This window comes from Gymnogyps californianus, chromosome 3 (genome assembly GCF_018139145.2).
Source record: "Gymnogyps californianus isolate 813 chromosome 3, ASM1813914v2, whole genome shotgun sequence".
Classification (NCBI taxonomy): domain Eukaryota; kingdom Metazoa; phylum Chordata; class Aves; order Accipitriformes; family Cathartidae; genus Gymnogyps; species Gymnogyps californianus.
The window spans coordinates 45,429,201-45,453,764 of record NC_059473.1 but is presented as its reverse complement, the minus strand read 5'-3'; the positions used below and the strand labels follow the sequence as shown (position 1 = coordinate 45,453,764).

The window sequence follows — 24,564 nt, the reverse complement described above, 5'->3', positions numbered from 1 at the left end:
TTCTCCTAGGTCACTAATCAATGCCTGTGAACAGCCAAACCAGCTTTTGTTCCTTGACCTGTGAAGCTACCTCCTCAGTTATAGGACAGGACACACCAAAGAAATTAACTTTGATAATGTTAATGTTACCTCGTTGGTAACAAGGGATCCTGAGAGCTCTGGGGGGTTGGACTGTCTCTGGATTGAGAACCTAGAGAGTGGGCTGAACAGAAACCTGAGCTATTACTGATGACAGTGAGTATAGATAATACAAGATAAAATAATTCAGGTTTAGATTTTTAACATTTATTAAAAAAGCAGGATGTATGTTCATTTCAAATTAAACAGTTAAAAATGTTAAAGCATACAAACAAATCAATTGTGTACTAGCAGCATCCAATTGTTAGAATTTTCTAGAACTCCTCAGTACAGTCTTGGCAAGCTAAAAATATTACAACTTGCAACCAACTGACCTCACCATAGTGCAGTTAAAACAAACTTTATAAAAACAACAATTTAAGGTTAAATAAGCTTAAATAAAGGTGTTAAATACAAGACACTTGATCAAAGCTTCTGTACAAAGATAAACAAATTTGGCATTGTACAATTGATTGGCTGGCTCCCACCATACATGATTTCAATAGTTAAGCAGTATAACTGTTTAGCTGAACATCAACTATACAAAAGTAACTGAAGTTGGGAGTGGGCTAACCCTAGTGAGCCATTTACAAGGCATGTGTATTTTTAGAAAATCAGAACACTGTTTATATTCAGGCACCATTTGTTCCTGCAAATAAATAATCTCTAATGTATCTGCATCCAAACTAGTGTTAAACACATCAGTGCTAACATTTTATAAACACAGCTTTGTGACTATTCACTATACCTCCATTCTTATTGCTATGACAATGTGGACTGTGGAAATAAAACTACTGTACATACAAAAAAATAGAGCACCTTTTAAACATTAAAGTATATGTCTGGTTATTCTTTTTATCTTACAATACTGAAGCCCAAGCTAATGTAAATTGCTTTAACATCTTCACCAGCGCACCTGAAATGCAGGAACTAAAACCCCAAATATTCCTCTTCAGGCAAGCCCCAGCCAGAGCATCTTCTAAAAATGTCTAAAATGACACTAAGGATTTTTTACATTCATCTGCACACAAACAAATATCTGCTATTCTCTGCTTTCTTCATATGAATTTAAAGACGGATTACCACAGTTCTCTCTCCTTTTCAAATGAATAAAGCTGGATAGAGAACGTAGCAGAAACACCTAAAATGGATTGTGAACACAGTGAAATTATTACCCCGCTAATTCAAAAAATACAGCTGTTACATTGTTCAAATAAGTATTTTCCAGGGGCCCAGTCATTAGGATTTTTTATCGATCGTATTGAAAAACCATTCTGTAAATTTCCTCAGTTGAGCAGCTGCTGTTTGAGACTCCTCCTGAAGTCTCATGTTATCTTGTCTCAGATGCTGTACCTCTGCTTGGAGAACTGCCTTGTCCTGTTTTTCCTGGTTAACAAAGATACAAGTTGAGTAAAGTGAGTAGTCGTGATGACAGCATTTATTTTTGTTGTTAATATTTCTGTGCAAGTCATACAGCTATATTTTGTTGAGCTCCCTAATCCATTCTGACAACTACTAACTGTAAGTTAATTCATTCTGATAAAATATTGCAAGCTAAAAAGAAAACTAGATGCTACTTTAATACAAAAGTTATAGGAGTTTACTCCATTTAGCAAAAAAATTCAAGCACTAAAAGGATAAGAAGCTTTTAGCTATTACAAATCATACATGAGAACCCAAGTCATAAGGAACTGAATTCAAGCATACGTTAAGGAAGAAAAACATCTAATTTCAAAATTTTCCCTTACATGATTATCTCCTCAACAAAAGCAGTCTCATTTCTACCAGTCCTGGCATTGTCTCCAGCTCAGAAATTAGAAACCAAATGAGACACAAAGCAAGTCATTGTTACATGATCAAGATACCACAAGGCAACAAGGATGACAAATCGAGAGTGTCAACTACTTAGCAATAGTGCCCGTGCCCATATCCCTATCCTTTGTTAAATCCAAGGTACCATAAATGGTGATAAAGTGCCTCATTCTTTCTGGGGTATGACTATATGTAGGACAGTTATTCTGGAGTAAAGACCCATAAACTAGTTCGCCTTGGGGCATCTTGTTCACATAACCATTCCCACAGGACCTTCTGCACCTCAGTGCAGATCAACCACTGGGCTCCACCGTTCATTAATTACACTATCTAGTTTAACTGATGTACTTTTTTTCAAGCCCTTGATGAACTCTGCATAAAAATATAACTATTAAAACTGGAGAGTAAAAATATCGCTCATGATCTCTTACCTTTCTCAGGTCAGTTTGTAGTTGCCGGAGGATGACTTCTAGCTGGTTTACTTTTCCAGTCAGAGTACTCGGAGCATGTTCCCTGTAAAGTAAACCACTACCTTCACCCTGGGTTAGTTAAACACATTTTTCTCCCCCACCTTTTGCAGAGTAACACTTCTAGTGATAGCAAAGGAAACAAATCAGTTTAGGCATAGTTAGGAAAACACAGACAAAATCAGCATCAGCAAAAGACTGTTACTGGAACATAAACCCATTGCTGCAATATCTGAAATATGACACTGCCTCTCATGCAAATCAGGCAGAAATTACAATGATTTTAAGAAGGAATGTTTTCGGAATTATTTGCACATACCCTCACAGTGCAAGTCAAATTTGCTGCTAAATGGTGTGCCGAGCACATTTGTTAACAAGCTGCTTTCTGATAAGGACTGTACTAATCTGAAGCAAGCTGCAGCAGCAATTATTGTCAACCAAAAGAGCTCTTAAGAGTTCTTTTGTCTGGTCTGCAGTTGTGTCATTTCCAGTAAACAACAAACCTATGGCTTTATGGAGACAAATATTTTGTTTAAAGGTCAAAACATATGAAATGTTGCCACAGGTTAATCAAACGCATGATTGAAGGAAAATACTGAGAATAGCTTCTGTTTCCTGTATGACAATGAGCACTGTGGGAGACAGTTTCATATACATTACAGGTGAAATTAGCTATAATGTGAATCATTTTGTCTAGAAGAGAGAAGCTGAAGAGAGAACCTTTATATACAAAGCTGAATCAGCTGCTTCATGCAAGTGCACAAATCTGACAGATTTGCCGATGCTAGAAGTGGAACATCTTTAGCAGTCTTTTGCAGTCCTTACTGATCACTAGGCTGGGGAAAGATGTGGACTTAGAAGTCATTACAATAAATGCGCTTTACCATGTAAGTTAATTTGGGTAAAATTGGTTCAAATTAAAATGTGACAGTCTAACAAGCAAGACGACTTTTCCTTCCATTTCCTGTTCTTCCATTCCTGCAGCTGAAGAGCAAAACTAATCAAAGATGTGTTTTTCTTTTAAAGCATAATTTCTTTTTAAGACTGGGGGGAAAGGGGGGAAGGGTAAAAAAAAAAAAAAAGATAATAATCTCTCCCAGAGCACTGGGAAGAATTTGAAGAACTGGTCAGTTTGGCATAAAAGTTTCCTGCAAACCTCAGTTACAGGTTCTCTTGATTAATTTACCTCTGTATAAATGAAAAATTATGGATTTGCAAGTAGCAAATAGTTGCAAAAGATAGGTAGGAACACCTGTTCCAAGGTCTGAGACATTTGCTGCAGATAAGGTTATTGCATACTACAGAGTTGAGCTCCTGTTAGCAGTTCTATTCAAATGAAAATAGAAATAAGCGTAACACAAATTATTATTGTATAGGAGGAATACAGCAAAAAATTTGATTAGCTGAAACTCTGCATCTAACTGTACTCTGCATTAGACGCCTATTCTAGTGAGAGAGCTTTATCTGACTATACTACAAATTTTCTAGATAGAACTGCTCAGAGGTTGATTCCAAGAAACAACATTTTTCAAAATTAAAGACATGATCAGTCAAGGTAACAGGTCTGCCATCAAACAGCAGTGAAACATGCATACAGGCAATTTTACATGCAACATTAAGAGAAAATCTCTTAAAATATTTTCGTAAGAAATACGCTTTAATTCTGACATACCCAGTAGCCTCAAGGAAATCTTTTCCATCTGTGGGACTCTCATCCAAAGGTAACTCTTGTGTTCCTTCCAAGCCCTGAGCTTGCTGCATATCATTCAAGGTGCAAAAAGATGCTACTCTCTGATCTGTAAAAAAGTAATGTAAGGATACATTTAAAGCTGGACACATATACAAAATAAAAGACTATATTACAGCCATTCTCCTGGTTCACTTAGAGAAATGGATGTAGGTTTCTACATCACAGCTTTGAAGATAATCAGCAGATGTAAAGTATATTCCAACTAGTTGGCTTCCCCACATCTGCATCCAAAGGCAACCCCAAAGCAATTTTTTGCCTATCAGCAGAGTAAGACAGATTTGTTTGGACCAGTTAATGCTGATATGAACAGTAAATTGGTCTTGATGAAATCTGCAGAAAACCATTTGAGAATTCAGGGCCGCAACCAATGACAATAATCATTCAGCGAAAAGGTTTGCATTTTCCATGGACTTAAAGCCATCAGATTCCTCAGAAATCTGCACTGTTCATTTTGTACTGTTTTACTGCCTCAAGCATTTGCAGAACCTAATGGTAATCTGCATACTTGAAAAACAATAAATTCACACTATTTTTATCAATTGAGTTTTTGTTATATATAGTACTATGGCACGCTATTATCTACATTGGATTCCACTAAAACATAATCTAACAAGCATAGATATAATTACCTATGGATATACAGTGTGGTTGCCAAAATACATCAGTCACCACATAATAGAAGTATGCCATGCAGATCATCATTGCACAGAACAGGAGTAAATGATGCATTCATTAGGATTTAATTTGTCTTCTTAAAAAAAAAAAAAAGAAAAAACAACAAACCACCATATTCTGTGGAGATTGATTTAACTTATTTCTGTCAAACAAAATCCATGTCTGTAGGCTTGTATAAATTCTGGTGACAACATGCCTGCCTTGCCCTTTCTCCCCTTGCTCTACCACCCCACAGGCCCGAAGCTTGCATTATCATGCAAACGTGCAAACATAGGAAATATTAAAGAAAGTTTACAAAAGGCAAAAGTCATCAATCCCAGACCATCACCTAGAAACGGCGTGTGATGACAGAACGGCCCAAATTCTTCATCTGAGTCAAAACCTGGAATAAGATTTAGAATGTTCCTATAAACAAGACAGTCCATCTCCACTGGAGCAGCTGTGGCCCTCACGTACAGTGCACACAGTGGGATACTCCCCGTGCAACTCATGCTGGCTAACACCGTTTTACACAACGCCAACATTACAGTAAAGCATGAGGTGTCATGCCCTGTGTCTCTAATAGTAATACCCAGTATTGCGACACAGCATGACAACTTGGCACGATACATAAAAAGACAAGCCTCCAAACTCTAAGCACCCAAACAGTGAATACAGGCCAGATCATCTTAACTAGGAAGGAAATTTTGGTTTAAAAGTTCTAGAAACAATAGTAGGAAAAAAGCTAAAAAGCTCTTTAAGGGGATTTTTTTAAATGAACAGTTTTAAGGAATAGCAAACATTGACAACTCATTCTACAACATAATGAAGAAAAGTTGCATGTCATTTTTTTGTCCAATTTTAAAAACCACAGCTCATTTCCCCTGCTTTTATCCTTATTTCTGACTAATGATGGATCTCAGCAAATATGAACGCGAATTTTTCATATGTGCTGACAATAAGGTAAGAATATCATTTTAAACACATAATCAATGACATCATTTACAGATTTGAAACTTATTAAGTTGAATAGATTTAATTAGTACAGATAAACTAAAACTAGTTTCCCAGATCAAATGCAGTATGTAGGCCAGAAACAAGACTGTGTAAACAATCAGTTTGAAGTACATATCTCATTATTGATTGCACCTTAATACTGTTTACATTTTCATTACCACTTGATAGAAGAAAACAAAGCCAGCAACAAATGTTACGCTGTTGCTATTTTTTCTATGGCCAACAATACATGACATGTGACATTGTGTCTCAGAGGCAATCCTACTGTAATATAAAAAAATCTGCATTTTTCTCCCTCTGCCGAGTAAGCTTAATTAAAGAGAATGGCCACTTCTCTGGTTTATTTTGTCAGTTGAGAAAACATTTTGTCAGTTTGATCTCCCCAGCAGTATTTGAAAGCAGCTTTTTCTTGATGGATAAAAGCAGGTGCAAAAACAGGTACACGCAGCTGTTAATGAAATCACGTGATGCCATTTTTAAACACAATATTTTCATATTATTTCAACACACAACAAAAATATAAAAACATGGGTGCTTGCAATGAAGTATAATGTGTGGATTAACTTTTTCTTCCTTGTGTAATCCCTAATGAACTTCAACTCCACATAACTTAAAAATAATATTAACACTTAAGAGTAGGAAATTAATTATTAAACCTTTTCTATTTTCCTAGTATAACTTAAACATATTTTTCCAATATTCATATATTTATAAAATATGAAACCATATTCTCACATTCATCAGGTGAGGAATAAAGTCACTACATGGCCACTAATAACCAGAAGTCTCCAATCATATAACATACTATGTAAATTCCTGTGTTGCTCTTCAAAAAGTAGATCCTTTATTTTCAAAAGCCAGGTTAGTGTCAAAATCATTCTCTGAAAAAGTAACACAATAAATCTCTGTAATAACTAGTACATCAACAAGATCCTGGACTAGCAAAATATTTTGCCTTTGAATACTTTTCAAGTACTTTTAAAGACACATTTTTATTTTCAGTAACTATATCAAATCTCACTGATCTCCCTGTTCATGCTTAGCAACAGTTTCACCAATTTACTATTTAAATAAGAACTATTTTTAAACCTGAATTGTGGTGAAGGTTGAACTTGTGCTTCAAAGAGCAAAATGTTCCTACTGATTTTTGGTTTATTTGTTCTTAACAAAATTGGCTTGACTCTATATTCATGAAAATGAAATCAAAGCTACCTTCACCAACAGTTAATTTCTCGAAAGAAAAATCAAGTGTATTTCTGACTATGATGCTGTAGACTTAAGTTCTGCTTCCTCCAAACTACAGGGACACCTCCTATTCAATTCAAGTGATACGTGCATACTAACCAGAAGAAAATACACGTAAATCTAGAGATCTTGTTTTTATCTGAGACATCGTTGCGAAACCCCACGTAGGACCCATGCATTGAAACCTATTTGCAAAAATATATTGGTGTTTATATCAAAAGTTTAAGCAACAGTTGACTTAGCAAGACCAAAGATGAGACAAAATTCATGTCTCACTTTAAAGTAATAGAATTGTACAGTTGTAACCACTAAAAATTTGAATCTGGATTTTCATTGTTCCAGGCCACTAACAGAGGCCAGAAAAAACTCTGACAATTTTGATGTACTGGAGAGCAGAAAAGGCTACAATGAGTATAGTGCATGAAGCCGCTCTCTCATTATTAAGGCAAAGTCTACCCACAAACATACACTGACATATGCACTGAAGCAAAAAGAGTTCCACATGCATGCACTAGAAATGACCAAATGTTAACTAAATATTTTCATTTTTTCTTTTTCTAGCAGTTTAACATACTAATTTGGTTAAAATAATTATCTCTCATGCTGAATGCTTCACTTCTTTCTCATTATGTTATGTGTAGCGTTACTTGCATTAAGCTATAAAGATTTTAAATGGAAGTATTAAAATAATATTAATTATAGGAGCACAGATGTTTCTGCAAAGATAAATTGGCATTAAGAAACACTGCATTCTGATTGACACTAGTAGACATTCATAAAAATAACCTGGAAAAAAAAATCAGAAGGTGAAACCACGTATTTTAGTGAACTAAATCAGAGACATCGGAGGGACTTTCTTAGGCTGTTAATTCCTACAATATGATTTACCAAACACTAAACACCTTTTTTTAAGCACAATAAACCCAGTTTAAAGTAGCACAAATAGTACAAATTCCTATTAATAATAATAATAATCAATATCTACGTTTGTGTCAATTCTCTTCTATAATGACAGTAACAGATATGGACATCCAGAAAGGCTTCTCCTTTTGCTCCCCCAAACTTTGAAAAGATCTGAAGTTAGCCATCAGCAACATAATATACATGTTGAAAGCCACTCCTCCTTCCCTAACTTGGAGATCTATTGGAAGGATAATACAAAAAGAGAATTAAAAAATACACTCTCTCCTTTTCCCTTATTCTTTTCTTTGCTCTCCTTTTTCTAATTCAGCTTTCCAATTTATTCTATAAATCCCCATATCTTTATCTTTACTCAGTTCAACATGCTTTCTTTTTGCTTCTTTAACTTCTCCTTTTTCACCTCAACTGCCCTCCCTAAAGCCCTACCTCTTTTGCTGTACAGTCACATCCAGTTCTATCTATTTTTTATTGTTTGCTTTGGGGATGAATACAAAAATATTACAACAGTGTACTTCTAGCATGTCACCTGCTCCCTGGTTACTGTCTCTCTGCAGCTCCCACCAAAATAAGAGAAGGGAACTGGAAGTAGCCTATCCATGTACGAAAGAAATGGAAGGGTACATACCCCTTGCTACTGACTGCATGCATGCTAAAGATGATCTCTGGATAAATATCAGAGTCAGAACTATGTCCTGCAAAGGAAGGCAGTGCAAAGACTTAAAATAATGTTGCGCTATGCTCCAGCTTATGGACACTGATCCTCAATAGACACAGCTCAAGCAAAACCCCTTACTGATGCGGCTTCTGGAGCCTGTGGAGTTAACGCCTGCACAGCTCTCCATTGCACTGTGAAGACCTGTCTTAGGAATAACAGAGGATTTTCAGGAAAAGTTTGAAGTAAATATTCAGCTTCCCACAAAAGTTCTTGCCAAGCAGAAGCAGTGAAAATGAAATCCTCGCAAAGTGAAAAGCATTATCAACATACTTTCAATTTAAAAAAAAAAAAAAGTAATGACTTACTCCACCCTCATGGACCACAGTTTAGAAACTGCTGTTCTACATAGGACCAAGGCTTCAGTTGGATAAAAGCTAATACTAATTAATAAACAACCTAGTCAACTGTTCTTTTGAGGTGAGGGGGGGAAGCTAAAAATGAGACTGCTGTTCTTGTTACACCCTTGAGTAAACTCTGAGTACAGATGACTGTAGCAAAAATCTTGCTACTATATTTAATTCTTAATCCAATTAATGCCAACATTATAAGCACCTAAAAAGTCTATATTTAACATTAATCGAGATACAATTGCATTTTAAGACAGACAGATGAAGGATTGTGAGGCCCACATTATGGATGTTGAGCCGATCAAAATATGTAAGTTGTCAACATACAATCTAGAGAGATCACAGGGGAAAAACCCTGACCTTGGAATCAGATTGGTAATTCTAATAAACCGATATTAAAAAAAGACCTTGTACAAAGAAAAAACTAAAATTAAGTCTTGTATCTAGGTTCCAAGAACAGAACACAACTTTGAAATATCAGGTTGGCAGAGCCAAACTAGAGAACAACTCTAACATTAATTTCCTAAATCAGTATTAAACAAGTCCTATCCATTTTGTGATCTTTTTCATTGAAGGTTGGGGTGGGGGTGGTGTTGGTGTTGTTTGTTTGTGGTTTTTTTGAGATGGTCCTGTATAAAACGTGATCACATTTCCACTCAGCTTAATAAAAAGATGAAAGCAGTTTTATATTCAGAAGTGGACAAACTTTAGAATCATCCACTCTCTTTTTCACATTGATAGGATGCAGAACAGTAGTTCCAAGCTATTTTTAAATAGTAAGTTGAAGCAACTCCTCAGTCAACAACATTAAAATACATAAGGAAACTGCACCTGCTAATTCTTATCCAACACATTCCCTCCCAGTGATTGTTTTATGAGTTATTCTTTTTTAAATGACTTCAAATTGCAAGACATAGGATAGAGAAAGTTGAACAAGGGCTTAAAAATTCCATTCCCTGTAAAAATTTCAAATTGCGATACTATGAATTTAGTCAAAACATTTTATAAATCATCTAACATATACACAGATGTCTCTATTGCAGAGTCCTAAACAGAAAAGAATTACCTTCCTTCATACAAAACTAGATTACTATTTACTACTCAGATTCTTACAATAATTAAAAAAACCCCAATAAAAAGTTTCTATCTTGCAACTCAGACCATCAGTTCTTCAGCATTATCTACAGATATAGCTAAGATCTTTGCAATTAAAACCCAACAAATGAATACTCCTCCTCCGTACGATAGGGCACTGTGGATAGCTATGTTGTTCTACCTGTCTCAAATTCAAATGGGAATTACACTCACATAACATTTACCAAAGTGAAATTATTTTCATCACGATATTAAGTAGTAAAAATAATGAAACTCTATTAAAGTTTTCAAAGAAAGCTAAAAATACAGGAGCATAACTGGTAGAGAATGACCTTTTAGTCAGCTGAACTCAAAATTTTTATTACCATTTAAAAATATCCTTCAAGTACAAAGTTACAGAGTTAGTCGTTTACTGATCCAAATCTATTTTCAGTTGTTTAAGATGTCAATAACATATAGCAGGATGTTTCCTGAGCAATTAAACATAGAAATGCATGGGAACAGTTGTCAGATTCTCAGTGTCACAGTACTTCCTGCCAGCTACAACAGGCGTGTTTGAGTAGTACTGAATACTAGTGAATGCACATACAGCTAATCAGGTTAAGAAACAATACAGTACTTTAGATTGCTAATCATCACTGTTGGTTTGCGTTTTTAACAATGCCATTTAAATTAGTATAGTAAGTAGTTCTGGAGAGCTTTTGATCAAATTGAAATTTAATCACTTCATACTTAGGGAAGGAATCAGGTACCAGAAAACTGATTCCCATGGTTGCTTTTAGTTAAAAAAACTAGAAGAACATCTCATCACTAACTTCACAACCAGTTCGCCTCATAAAGTTAAGACCTGTATCTTATATAATGATGACTGCGGTAATGTCATCCTTATTCACAGATACCTCTGACTTCCCATACATTCACTAATGAGAGTAACAGCAGTTAAGAAATGTCAGAAATTTTAGGACAGCACAGCGACCTAACCAAAACACCCCTCAGAAACAACAAAACACAAACATTCAACTGTATATATTCATATATACACTCAAACCAACATCTACCTTTCTGTGTTTATACATTATGTGTAGGTTTAGCTCTCACAGAGGCAAATGAGTTTTTTTTCTTCGTTAACCTGGTCATATAATTTAATAATGCAAACCTGGTCTATGTTCTGCACCTCAAGTTCTGCTACTGGAAAATATAGTGTACATTTTTGCTGTTTTTCAAGGGCTTATTATGAAAACTGAGAGGGACTGCAACATCATTTGGACTACACATACAAGTTCATAAACACAACACAATAAATTCAGGGAAGTGTTACTCCCAGTTTCATTTTAAACATCTAACTGAAATGCTTTGACTCTCTCCTTCAAAGCACTTGATTTTTCCAAGTGATTACAGAAGGAACTTAGGCCCCTAAGTGGATGAATTGTATCAAAGATAGATACTGAAAGTATCATGAATACCCCAAATTTTCAGTGACAATCTTCCGCACTGAGAAGCGATACTGCCAAAAGAACTAAAGGCCTATGGAGGCAAACACTGGATTTTTGTAATTCAAAATGTGGCTATACAATATATATTTTTTTTAAAAAGTTTGTGTACTGAACATTGATCTGTATTCAAATTTTCCTGTTACCTTCAAACGCTCGTGCAGCATCTACCAGGTGGGACCAGTCTAGCCCTGTGGCAGTGTCTGGCAGGGGCATCAGGCCAGGATCATTGAATTTGGCTTTATCAGATAAGGACCCATCTGAGAACCAGAATTCATCTAAACAATAAACACAATAATTAGTCTTCCTATAACAATGATGTACAATTAATTTTGAAGCTATTATAATGAACTGTAAAAAATGTATAAGCAAAGAGTGCTTGTCTTCATTTCTCTTGTTTCTGTCTTTTCCTGTTCAATACTCAGTATGGATGGAACAATTTTTAAACTTCAGCAGAATAAGATGGGAAGGGATTCTAAAGGGTTTTTTGTGCCACTTTGCACATGATGTGTTCTTTGCATTTTCATGTGAATGCTGTGTGAGTAGGCAGCATCCATTCTTAAAGCATACCATATTAAACCTGAGCACTGAGCAGAAAAATTGCTAGATACACAAAGTTATATTTTTAAGAAGGCTGTGAAACAACATACAAGGTATTTACATGCAGAGTTTTATTCTGAAACTTAAATATTTCAGTTCCAGAAGCAATTTAAAAAATATCACCTGCTTTTCTTTTAATGCATTTGTAAATTCTAGCATATATCCAAAACTCACTTTCACATTGAAAACACTACCCTATTAGTTTAATATTTGTAGCTGTATATCCGAGGACGTAAGACTTGTGTGCCGATCTCTAAGCTCGAGTGAGCTGTAACACATTGTATACTGTAGATAGATTGTATATTAACTGAACTGTATACACTATAAAGTTAGTTCAAACACAGCTTTCAGTTATGAAGTCTTTTAGAAAGGTATCACGAACATACATCTTAGTAGAGGAGATGCTAATTCTCATAATTATCTTAAATAGTTTTACATTTTCTTTATCTATCCATACCAATCTTCACTCTGATCAGTATGAACACATTGAAATGAAAACTGCTGAACAGGCACACAGAGGTTCTTAAAAATGAACATAAACCAAATACATTATTTATAATCACATTTCATTTTAACCATAAAGCTAGTGATACAATATTGTACTTTTACTACATAGTATAGTCAGGAAAAAAGAAATTTTGCTTCAGATGTATTTACTTCTATTAAATAAGAAGGTCAAAATAGTAATTTTTCCTCAAATATTTCAGAAGGAAATTTCCATCTAGTTATTCCAGTGATTCAGACTATAATAATTATGAGGAATATTTTTTTCCAGGAAAACATCAAACACAAAAATCAATGAAGGAAAAAATGGACACATACAAGTGGAAGATACATTATAATTTAAGAAAATGGCATGTTGTCATTGTCCTGATACCAATGAAAAAGAATACCAAAGTCCATTTAAATTAAAGATTTCTGACCTAAAAATCCAAAAGCAGTAGTCTGTTACAGAGCATTCTATTGCACAGAGCAATGATTAAAGCATATCATATTATTTGCAGAAAGCTTGTTTAAAAAAAAAATCCGGAACAGGAAAGTGAAGGAGGTTTGCAATCCTCTGTCAAAAATTAGGAGTGCCACTAAGCAAAAACAATGCAGAAGAGGTAGAAAACCCGTTTACTGTGGAATTTGTCTTGTTCTACAATTTATATGAAAGATGCAGTATTGTTATACTACAATCGGAAGTGGCTTGACAAACCTCTGTAGAAATATCTTTCTCAATACCCACTCTTAGTATGCAAAAGTGGATGTTATATGAAATGGAAAATGTAATATACAAATATATTCTACCCATACATCTGTACTAAGATTTTATTTTCAGTTCCTTATAAACGTACATAAAATCTTATCTAAGATTACCTTGGGGGGCAAATACATTGGAAGCTCAACATCAGAGCAGTCTCTGAACTTTTGTAAATTACCTGGGAATTATAAGAACCTTATTTATGCAAGTACAAAAGTTTTTTACATCCTTGTTGTGGAAAATAGACAGAATGCCTTATTTGAAAGGCTGGCAAGCCAGCTTTTGGTTCTAGACCAGCAGGCAGGCCCTAAGGGACAGCCCTTGCTTTTGTGTGATCAGCCTACAGAGGCTGATTGTGAAACCTGTCAGGAAGATGCCTGTTCCCAGTGCGATTCTGCTGGCTTTCCAAATTGAAGTGTAGGAGTGATATATTCACCAGTAGTCATCCTTCATTATGCATTGTCTTTGTGAGAACCTCAGTTCACCTTAGAGTGGATCCTATTTGGTCCTCCGTAAGACCTGACAGAGCAACTCAACTGCAGAAAGTCTGCCAGAGTAGAGATTTGAATATTAATAGCTCTGAAAATGCAAGTGCTCATGGCGATGACTGAAATTATAAGCGGAATAACTGAACAGGCATGACTATGCCACCACAGGATAATTAATTTTCAAGATATAAATTATGTGTTCTTGTGCAACGGGCGGGGGGCGGGAGGTGCATGGGGAAGAGGAAAAAGAAAAAAAAAGAAAAAAAAGGAGCTCTAATGATATAGGCTTCTTTGTGCTTTTGAATTTCAGAGAATATTGTTTGTATTTCAGGAATGCTCTGGGTGAGATGAATTATTTCTAGCCTCCTGTATTTGCATTTCCTCCCTGCTCCTCTTACCTCACTGTTACCTCCACTTTTTCTCTGTATGACTGCCGCATTAGCAGCTGCAGGCTGCCTGTTGTCTTTCTTTTTGATTTGTGCAAAGGTGGCAAGTTATGCTTGAGCATGCCCACCTCTCCGTGTCCAGGAGGATATGCCTTATCTCATAGGCCACTATCTTCATTGCCCACAAGATTGGTTTTGAAGCAACACACACTCACCCCTTATTTCCTTTGAGGAAACAATGTAAGTGTTATCTTTCAGTTTTAAAGATTATTTTATTTGCTGTACTCCTTTTGGCACAAAACCATTGGTCTTGTGGTTTCTGGTCCTTTCAGTTATGTCACTCTCTTCCTACACTTAGAAATTTTCTGTATTGTTATTATTGATACATAAAAGTATAAAGCATTTTGAAGAGTCCTTATTTTCACCAAAATTATATGGTCAGTTCAGTTTCCAACAGAGCTCCTCAAATTGACTGTCATCAGTCCCACATACCTCTATATTCAAAGAGTAACTAGTTATACAGAAAGAAGAAGGTTTCACCTGACTTAACCTTTTCTACTTCCAAAACAAGTATCCTGCTTCAGTTGGAACTGCTACTTTTATGTAGAGACTGTAGATCATGAAAAAAATATCTGCTAAGTACTCCTTACTTACTGTGCGCAAACTAGACATGTCATTTAACAAGTAGATTATCTCAAAAGATGCTGCAGCTGAAGGAACATATCAAGTCATACGCAGGCATAAATCCCATCGTCTGCTTCCTGTTCTTCTTTCTGGCAATCCCCAATTATCTCTCTACGGTCCTCTTAAACAACAGCTTCTGCCTGCCGGACCCTTCCCTTCTTCAGTATTACCTAGCGTTGCCCAAAGTCTCCCTTCAAAGATGCCAGCCTGCTAGCAGACTTTCTCATGGACATATGCTCACATTACTGTTAGAATAGTGGACATATGCTCTCAATAAGTATTTTCCCTTCCCTTTTGCTATTGAAAATAGTCTCATGTTCTGGTATGGTGGATTATTCACTGTGTGAGAGTCTGTAACAGATAACATATATACTCCTTTGGCTGCATGAATTATTTAATCAACAGCCTTTATTTGCTTACTGAAAAACTGATTTCCAAATTGTTCACATTAATAACACTGGTAGTAAGCTAGTTTTAAGACAGACTTTCATCTAATAACATTGTTGCAGATATATTAGCTGCACTTCTGGCAGCCTTTTCCCTATGGCATGTATAATCTGAGAACTTTCAGAATTTGTTAGTATATCATTGCAAAATATTCCCTCCCTATGACCCTCTTCACTGCAAGTATCCTGCACCTCGCTCCTTTCGTCACAGCACAGGAATGTCATGCCAGTGTATGACTTAGGGCATTTCTCTTTCCCCTTTCTTTTTGTGTTTCATAATAGGAGTGGATCATGGTGCCTGCAATGTCAGTCAGACTGCCTCCATGTGTCTTTCTGGGTTTCCGACTTGTGTTAGTACACTAGTTCTGTATCAGTGGTTCTCATTGTTTTCATTCTTTCCCTGCTAGTTCAGCTGCCGTGAATTTGCAAGACGGGGATAGATTTGTACTTGCAACCATGTATGGCATGCTAGAATCACTCAATGTGAACAGCACTGTCTCAGTTAGGGAATCTTTAATGTCCCCAAGGTAAAATTCCAGAGTTCTCAGCTACACGAGTTCTGCTTTCTGGTTTAAGTTAAAAATAAGATAAAATGAAATAAATCTTTCTACATTTGTGTACTGTGTGCAATCAACAGCACTCAACCGTCAGAGCTTGCATTTCAGGCTTTCCTGAAAGCAACTCTTCTTTCACTTCACTTCCCCCAGTGACAAAATAATTAAAAAATCCTATAGCTTCATTTTCTCATCTCTTTCCCACAGTCAACATCACACATAGCTGAAGTTTCTGTTTCCATATTTGCATGGTCGTTCTGTCTGATAATTCTGATTTCCCAGTAAACTGAAACCCATCAGGTTACCTGTTATGCTTTGGGTTTGGTGCCGCCTTGCTTACCTATTAATCAAACTCTTTTCCTTGCTAGAGGGATCTCAAGAGACCTGGTGCTGCCACAATATTTCAAGTACCACGTGCTGGGTAATAACATGCAAGAACGTATCTTTCTAAAATGAATTCCAGCCAAAACCACACTACTTCCACTGATTTCTGTAAACATTAAATATCAGTAAAATTAAAATATTTTAAGATCACAAACATATGTATTTTGCAAAAGACATTACTATGACAGCTAGGAATCCTGCTATCTGAAACTACAACCTCAAGCTAAAATTATAAATGAAAAAGAAACCTCTCACCACTGCTATAGAATGTAAATACCTGCTATGCACTGATTACAAAAACATTCCTAGCAAGAGCCAAAGTTAGTTTCTTATATGGAGATCCTGACTAACCTTATTTTGAAAACAAAGGTGGGCAAGTCATGATGTGTTTGTTTTCAGAGTGTAATTACAGATACCCAATTAAATCTCCCTTGAAACAGTCATCATAAAAGATCCTATATTGCTGGCATTGAAAGGCACTTTCATAATACAAAACCAGAAGCAGAAAATAGAGGTTGTATATGAAAACAGCATGAACTACCTTGGAGATCAACAATCAGCTTAATTTTGACTGACAGGATACTAGTTTCATGTTTTTTCCCAGCTACGTATATAAATAACTTTCTGTATCTAAGAAGCAGCAAGAATGGAAAATAAGGTGTTTAAGACAGGACTAATACACAGAACACTAAGAGTTCACTGCTGGAGGAGCAGTATACAGCTTGAGTGTACACCATTAATTGCCTCGTGTCAATCACCAGAATAAAAGCACGCTGAAGGTTTGATCCCATTGCACATTTACCTTTACAAGAAATGGCTCTAAAAACACAGGCCTAACATAGTAAAAGAAAAAAATACAATCAGGGTGCCTGATTATATACATAGCTATTTCATAGACTACAAAATCTACTGAATTAGTCTCAAATGAAACAAAATGGGTCTTCATTCTCTATCAGTAAAAGCAAAGGATCTTTTCATATTAAATTTATAGTAAAGAGTTTCACTCTGATAGAAGAGTATTTTTAGAATGGCAAAAGGTACACCAAGCATGCATTCCCATCTGAAGCAGGAATTTAGCACTTGTTTGTGATACCAGTTTAAAATTTACCAGTGGTTAGTGACTAAAACTCAGTCTCATAGCTGAGGCCACGATAACTAGAAAAATGTTTTGTATATAAGGCTTACTTCTGAAAGTTAGCAAGTGACTGCTAGCTCCTGAAGGACACGATGAACGACAGAGCCCTTTTTACTACTATTTCTTTTAAGTCATCTATCTGCATTCTCTATGGACATGTGCCTACAAAAGTCCTTAATGCCTTCAAGAAATCCACCCACAGCTTCTTAACTATGGACTTGAGAGTCTACAATTGCTCTACTATACTTTTATGCGATGCAATACTAAAGTAGCTAATTAAAAGTGCCTTTTTTTCTAGATTGAGTGTCCCCTATAGGTCAGCCTAAAATAATTGAGAAGTGAAGAGATTTAGCATTTTTAAAAAAACAATTCATTCTTATTATATATATAAATATGGATGTGTAGCCTAAATATACGTATCTGGCTGTGTAGATTTGGGCTGTGGTATATAAGCATATATATTTTTCACAATTTCCTTTTTTTTTTGTAATCTTCATAATTTTCATTCCATTTTTTCCACAAAATTACTACAAACTTTATAGTTCATCACTCCATATTGGAATTATTGCAAGATAAGCATATAATAAAGATCTTGCTTATGAAGACCTCACAAGTAAAGAGACACCTTCATAAAATAGTTTTAATCTAGCACCCCAAACTACTCTTTTTCTGCCATTAAAAATGAAGTGTTATTCGCAAAGGTTTTACTAACATGTTAAAAAAAAGTATCAGCAAATTCAGTTTTGAAATTGGAGAAGATGACAACAACTATTGCATGTTTCCTTTTAAGATGTTACCAAAAGTATCTTCTAAATAGAAGCTGTCCTTTTTAGGTATTATTTTGAATATATTCATGAATATTTCAGTAATTTGAATGCACACAAAAAATAAACAAATAAAATTATTAAAATAAAACAGGCCAGCTTGGCTTAATTAGGTCACCACTGGAAAATAAAATGATAACAAGCAATATCTTCAGACAAATGTTTGTTGCCTATCACTGGTCTCATGAAAATTTTTTGGGAAGTAAAGTGAATGCTGTCTCCAAACATGATAAATCTCAATTGATCACTAGGGCAAGCAAAAGCATGTACTGCTGACCAAATATGCTTTTACTAGGATATCTAGAACACTTCTTTGACATTTCATAATTTCACCTTAAAAGTAAAATCTAACTTAATATTTGGTGATTTGTCTGAGTTTATTACAAATATTCCAAACTCAGCAATGACAGCAACAATCACTTACTTCTCAGATTTCCCATTCCAGGAGTCAGGCTCATTCTGGGAGGCAATGTGCTGTGATACGGTGGAGTAGTGCTGAATAAGATATCATTTGGTAAGGCCTGGTCTAGCATTGAACTTCGAGAGCTAGCATATGAAGATCCTCTTCGATTGCTACATATACTCTCATCAGATAGGGTACGGTAAAGTGTCCTCCGTGGAGAAAGGTTTCCATAAAACGAAAACTAAACATCAAAATATGAAGATATAAGAACACATATTACTGGTTAAAATAATTCACACAATCATATCCCATCATCAGTATTGGGAGTATTTTTCTGGGCACGCACTCTGGAATTCTTGAGCTAATACAGAAGATCAGAGATTTGTTCCACCATATCAGATCTACTAGGGCCTCAAAAGAGTTACTGAACTGGATTTTCGTACTTCCTCTTGATATTTTGGAACATATCACCATGAATTTATCAGATACTGTACAGTTTTATTAATTCTGAAATGTTAAATGAAACCTCCATAGCCTTATGACAGCAATGTTTTCCAGAAATATAGATAAGGTTACCAACTCTGGCAACATTTATTCAAGGCTATATTTCGAACTGTTTGATTTTAATTTGAAATGACTATGCTTTAATGTTAAACATTCTGAACTGATATATGGTGCAATATAATTCATTGGACGATAAAAGTGACTTGAGACACTGCATCTCTCCAGATATCATGAAATAGGCTTAGAAAAGAGGATAATAGAGTTCAGTGAAAACTGTTTATGCATTTCAAAAAGTTACTTAAACCACAACCCAAGTATCTACAGTAAAACAAGATGTTACTGTATTGTAAAACTGGGCCATTCCACTTCATAAGTCATTCTTCAGCACTGCAAATCCAGTTATTCTTCCCATCTACAAATGTCAGTTATTGCCTCAATTATTTTAACTGGTTTGTCCTGCATATAACAACTTAATATCCTGTCCTGTTTTCTTTGTAATTAATTATGAGTTGCACACTCCCTATGCAGAATGTATGCTTAAGAGCAGTAGCTTTTTAAAACAGTGAATATAGGATAGAATTAAAGGTATCTACATTGTTATACTTCTGACAAAACTTGCTCACTGATGAACACTTCTAAAAGGAATACACAGAAACAGTCAGTCATGTCACAAGACACAGTCTTTACGAAATACTTAAATACACTTCATAGTGTTAGCTCAGGAAAGCATCTGTCTTGATGACAATACGGAACGTGCTCAATTGTTAGAATGCTTAACTGTGTCCCAGAGAAAATTGAGGGAGATATTCAGATTCTAATCTAGGAAAGCATCAAAATACTACATTAGCTCTAGAGGCTTGCACAAAGCAGATATGGGCCATGGGAATAAAGATCATCCAAAACTTTATTTTAGCATTTACATAAAATGATCACAACAATAGACACAAGCAGCATCCCTAAATGAATGGACAGAGGACATACACAGCATCCTAAATGAATGGATATATGGCATCCTTCTATAAGCAGTGGTTAAAGAGTATCAAAAGACCCTGAGCCTAATTAGGGACCACATTGGGCAAAGGGTTAAAAGCCTTCACCCTCTGAATTGAAGGGTCTCCGATCCTCTTTCCTGCACTCAAGATTCCCAGCAAGCATCCTGCTGCAATTTTGGCTGTTACTCAAATCTCCTCAACCTTATACTGCATCTTCTATCTATAAAGGTTGTTCACTAGCTATCCAAATATGTTGAATGTTAATTGTTGGAGCTTTAGAGAGTTTCCTTGCAGGGTGCAACAAATATTAAACATTACCTAGAAGGCTCATTATTCCTCTATGAAGAAGGTAAAACCAAACCAAACCAAAAATGTGATTTGATTCTGTAGAATCTCACGTATTCAGAAAATTCCTTTCTGGCTTCGCTGTCAAAGACAACTGAGTCACCTATACCAAGATTACTACACTCTATGAAGGAGTCAGGGCCTACGGTCTCTCTCACTTAATGAGCTTTTGTTTGGGTGTCTTGGGAGGGGAATGGACAGCAGTAATTTATCTCAGGACGGCCACACCTCCTCACTCCTTGTTGTTTCTTATTTACGTAGCCAGAAACACTGGCAGCTCTTGAAATCATCACAGAAAACCAATTATTGTATCAACCATAAATCCTAAAAACCTCTAGGACATTATTCATGAGAATCCAAACACATATAACGCATATTTAACATACTGCACTTTAAAAAATATATATGATCTGAATTTTAAATTCAATTCTGCACTTAGAGGATTCCCATGTGTTACTTTTGTTCAGACATGATGATTATGCTATTTAGCACATTGTATAAACACAGTGGGTTAAGAGAGCATTGAGTTAATATCAAAGTGTGACAATTATCTCAAGTAATTTAATTGCTTTGTGCTTTACTCCACATTAAGCACAGAATTCAGAATCACGTATACTTTGGGGAGTAGTAAATTTTAAGTTCTCCGTCCACTTTTTGTGAACTTTTAAATATTGCCAATTGTCTTCTTACTATAAAGATTAGATGTACGCTCTCCACTAGCACTGACAATTATGCCTTTTGAGCAGTTGCCACTGATACCTACATGAAATTGTGATTCAAACTTCAAACAGAATTGTTGGTACTGAGTATCACAGGGCAGGTGAAAGCAGGCTACTTTTATTCATGTGCCTTAATATCATACAAGGTGTATAAATTTAGGCATCCAACCTTGAAAATGTTACTTTTAATCTTTGAAATTATAATTAAGTTGCTCAACCTGCACCTGTCTGCTCAAGCTAAGCAAAGACATACTTAAGCAAATACTGTATTTCATACATAATCATCAAACTAGATATCATTTTCATATTGTAGGAAACGATATTTTGGGACTCCTGGTCAGTATTTATAGCATCCCCATGGAATATACTTAGCTTGTACAAAATGATATTGCCTTCTCTATAGCAATTTTGGGAATACCAGAAATTCATTTCTAAGGTAACTGTGTCTGAGACACACAGAGCTGAAGAAAGTAGCTAACCTTTCTTCTCCCCTCCTCCATAGAGAGGCTGTCTGGCAGCATCAACTTCAGAAAATCTTCTTTGGACAAGACTTGCTGGCTTTCAACAATGGCATTCCTCACAGAAGTTTGGAGTGGACTCGATGCAGACACAGCATCAATATCATCATACACTCTGTTGAGACAATTAGTGTTTTTAGCAAGAGAAGCAATAGTGCTCTTGGATTTGAAAGACTGCATTCATTTTCTGTCACAAAGTAAAAATTGTTAGAATTATCTCCTGACACAGCACACTCTTATTTAGAACATTTTTTTGATCATTTTATGTTTATGAAACTGTTTGTGGGTCCAAAATGAAATTCTTAAACCACTGAAAAAATCAATTTTAGGAATTCCAAAGAACAATTTAAAAAAGCATAATGCTTGTTTCTCCTAGCTTGCCTCTCTCTTTTTTACACACCACACTTCTCTATTGTTAAAGCTGTATTTATATCAACATTTCCAATAGTTCATCGCAAAGTATTTTAACTTTTACTTCCTTAGCAAACAAGCAAATCAGTATTTTATAGCGTGAAATTGTATCCAGCTTCACAATCTGGAAAAATTACTTTGGTCATCAATGGCAACGTTTGAAGTGTATTGGTGATCGACTGTGTCATGTGCCAAGTGTGTTTTATTATCAGCAATTTCATAAAGCTCTTCAGATAAATAAAACAGCCGTCTTCCTTAATTATCAGCATATAAAAATGTATTTACAGTCAACAAAAGACTGTCAAACTGAATTACTATCTTTCAGCTTCCTTCTAGTGAGAAGGAGAGAGAGAATTTTAACAGGTTTACTCTGGAAATGCAATCGAAGGAACCAGAGATTCCCAATCACACAGAACACACATTTGAAGCCATTACTTACTGCCAAGTGCAGCATAATCAGTGACTCTGTCTTCAGCAGAGAGGAAACAAGCTTTGCTATGGGAAAGTGTAATTCTCAGTGAATTATATCCTATAGTGGCACAACATTCAGCAATTGACCTGATTTTCATCATCATTGCTAATTAGAGATGTTACTTTATTTCAGCGTAATTACCCTCAGAGAGATATTTCCTCTCTGTGATGTATAGAAAGCTTTCCTAGAAAGAGGTGAAGCAATGCTGTACGCCATGAAAAAATCTGAAAATATTTTCTGATATGTGAAGTGCTGCCATATTCAATTAATATTTCTTAAATAGAACTAGCTCTTGAAGATACTTTTCTAAATTGCTGTGGTTTCAGTCTAAATACCATGATTCATTATGCAATTTTTTTAAGGGTTCCATTCAAAATAAAGAGAAATTGTTTCAGGAGTTCATCAACTTCAAAATGCAAAAACTTGTGGGAATCAATGAAGTTACCACTTTTTAAGTGCAAATACTACTACAATTAAACAATTTAAGCAAATAAAACATTGGGGGGGGCAGAAATGAAATCAGTGGTACAATAACAGAAAGAAACACAAATAACCAGGGCAGGAAGGTAGTAACATCATCTACTTTTGAAAATTAGGAATTTAAGAGCTTAACTTCAGGCTCATATTTCATAGCACATATATTCTAGCTTATATTTTTAAACATAAATCTTGCCATAAATATGCACATACATGCAATATGAGATATTAGATGCAAATAACCCATTCCCATTAAACAAAGAGTAATCTCATATTAAACATCTGAAAATCAGGTACTGCATGTCATCTTGTCAATTTATCGAGATATATAGGGCTGACTATGATTTATTGCGAGATAGAACTGAATAGCTTATGCACAAAAAGAAAGCAAGGAGATTATCTGAGAAGATGATTTGGAAGATAACAGGAATTTAAAGGTTAAACAGCAGATTCAAACATTACTTATTACTGCTGCAGCAGTGGGGAAGTATCATCTCTATCTATATTTGAGATACTGCACCTTCTCCTTTGAGTGCAAGCCTTTTTCTTCTACCTAAGAACACATTTCTCATGAGCTATTCCTGTGTTAAGCTGTCCATACAGCTGTTCACTAGAACTGCTCTGAATATTTTTGTCTAAATATCACTTGCTAGAAAAATATGTAGTTTTATTGAAGCCTGCACATTTTGTAGAGTCTCGTGGAGAGTGGGTCAGATATATCCACACTCAATCTTTTTCTTGTGGGGTCCTAACCACCAGTTCATACCTGTTCATTAAAAACAAAGTCAGAAAAAGATACCAAAGAACCACTAAAATACCCCCAACTGGCACTAACTTTTTAAAATTATCTACCATAGATCACAGATATGTTTATTGTCATCTCTCTCATCTGTAATGTATTAGCCGATGTAATAGGCAAGAAGGTAGTAAGGTTTAATACAGAAACGTCAGGAAGTAAGCTTTTATCAACTAACTAAAGTTCCTGAAGATTCGTAGAAAAGGTCTTTAAGACATTAATAAAATTGTACCTTCCCAATTGTTTCCTAGAGATTCAAAATGCAAATTCAGAATGTCTGACATAGCCATATGTTTTTGCCTACACACACTTTCAGAAATTTCTGTCAGCTTGCTTTATTTGACACATGGGAAAAAGATGCAGCTGGATAGAACTGAGGAGAAAACAGTATCCTGTGCAGTTATTGTCTTTTTTTCTTTTTTTGGATGTACCTTTGATACATAAAGGTACAGAAAAAAACCCAAACATTTAAAAGTGAAATGTAATTTGTAATTTTTCATTTTTCTATCCTATTTTAAAATTTATTTTCATTACCCTTCTTCCCCCAACA

General features: G+C 35.4%; 1 protein-coding gene across 2 annotated transcripts in view; it reads right to left on the bottom strand.

The window, feature by feature from the left end:
* Window positions 1–271: 271 nt before the first annotated feature.
* Window positions 272–24,564, bottom strand: part of SIPA1L2 (signal induced proliferation associated 1 like 2) — a 120,510-nt gene continuing 96,217 nt past the window's right edge. Inside the window, exons 16-22 of one of the 2 annotated variants that reach the window (XM_050893896.1) lie at window positions 21,820–21,973; window positions 18,802–19,021; window positions 11,777–11,908; window positions 5,150–5,203; window positions 4,069–4,192; window positions 2,361–2,442; window positions 272–1,503 (exon numbers count right to left, since the gene is read on the bottom strand). In XM_050893896.1, the coding sequence (XP_050749853.1) occupies window positions 1,357–1,503; window positions 2,361–2,442; window positions 4,069–4,192; window positions 5,150–5,203; window positions 11,777–11,908; window positions 18,802–19,021; window positions 21,820–21,973 (913 nt within the window). In that variant the 3' untranslated portion in view covers window positions 272–1,356. The remainder of the gene's footprint in view (window positions 1,504–2,360; window positions 2,443–4,068; window positions 4,193–5,149; window positions 5,204–11,776; window positions 11,909–18,801; window positions 19,022–21,819; window positions 21,974–24,564) is intronic. The other variant, XM_050893898.1, reaches the window with a different exon arrangement.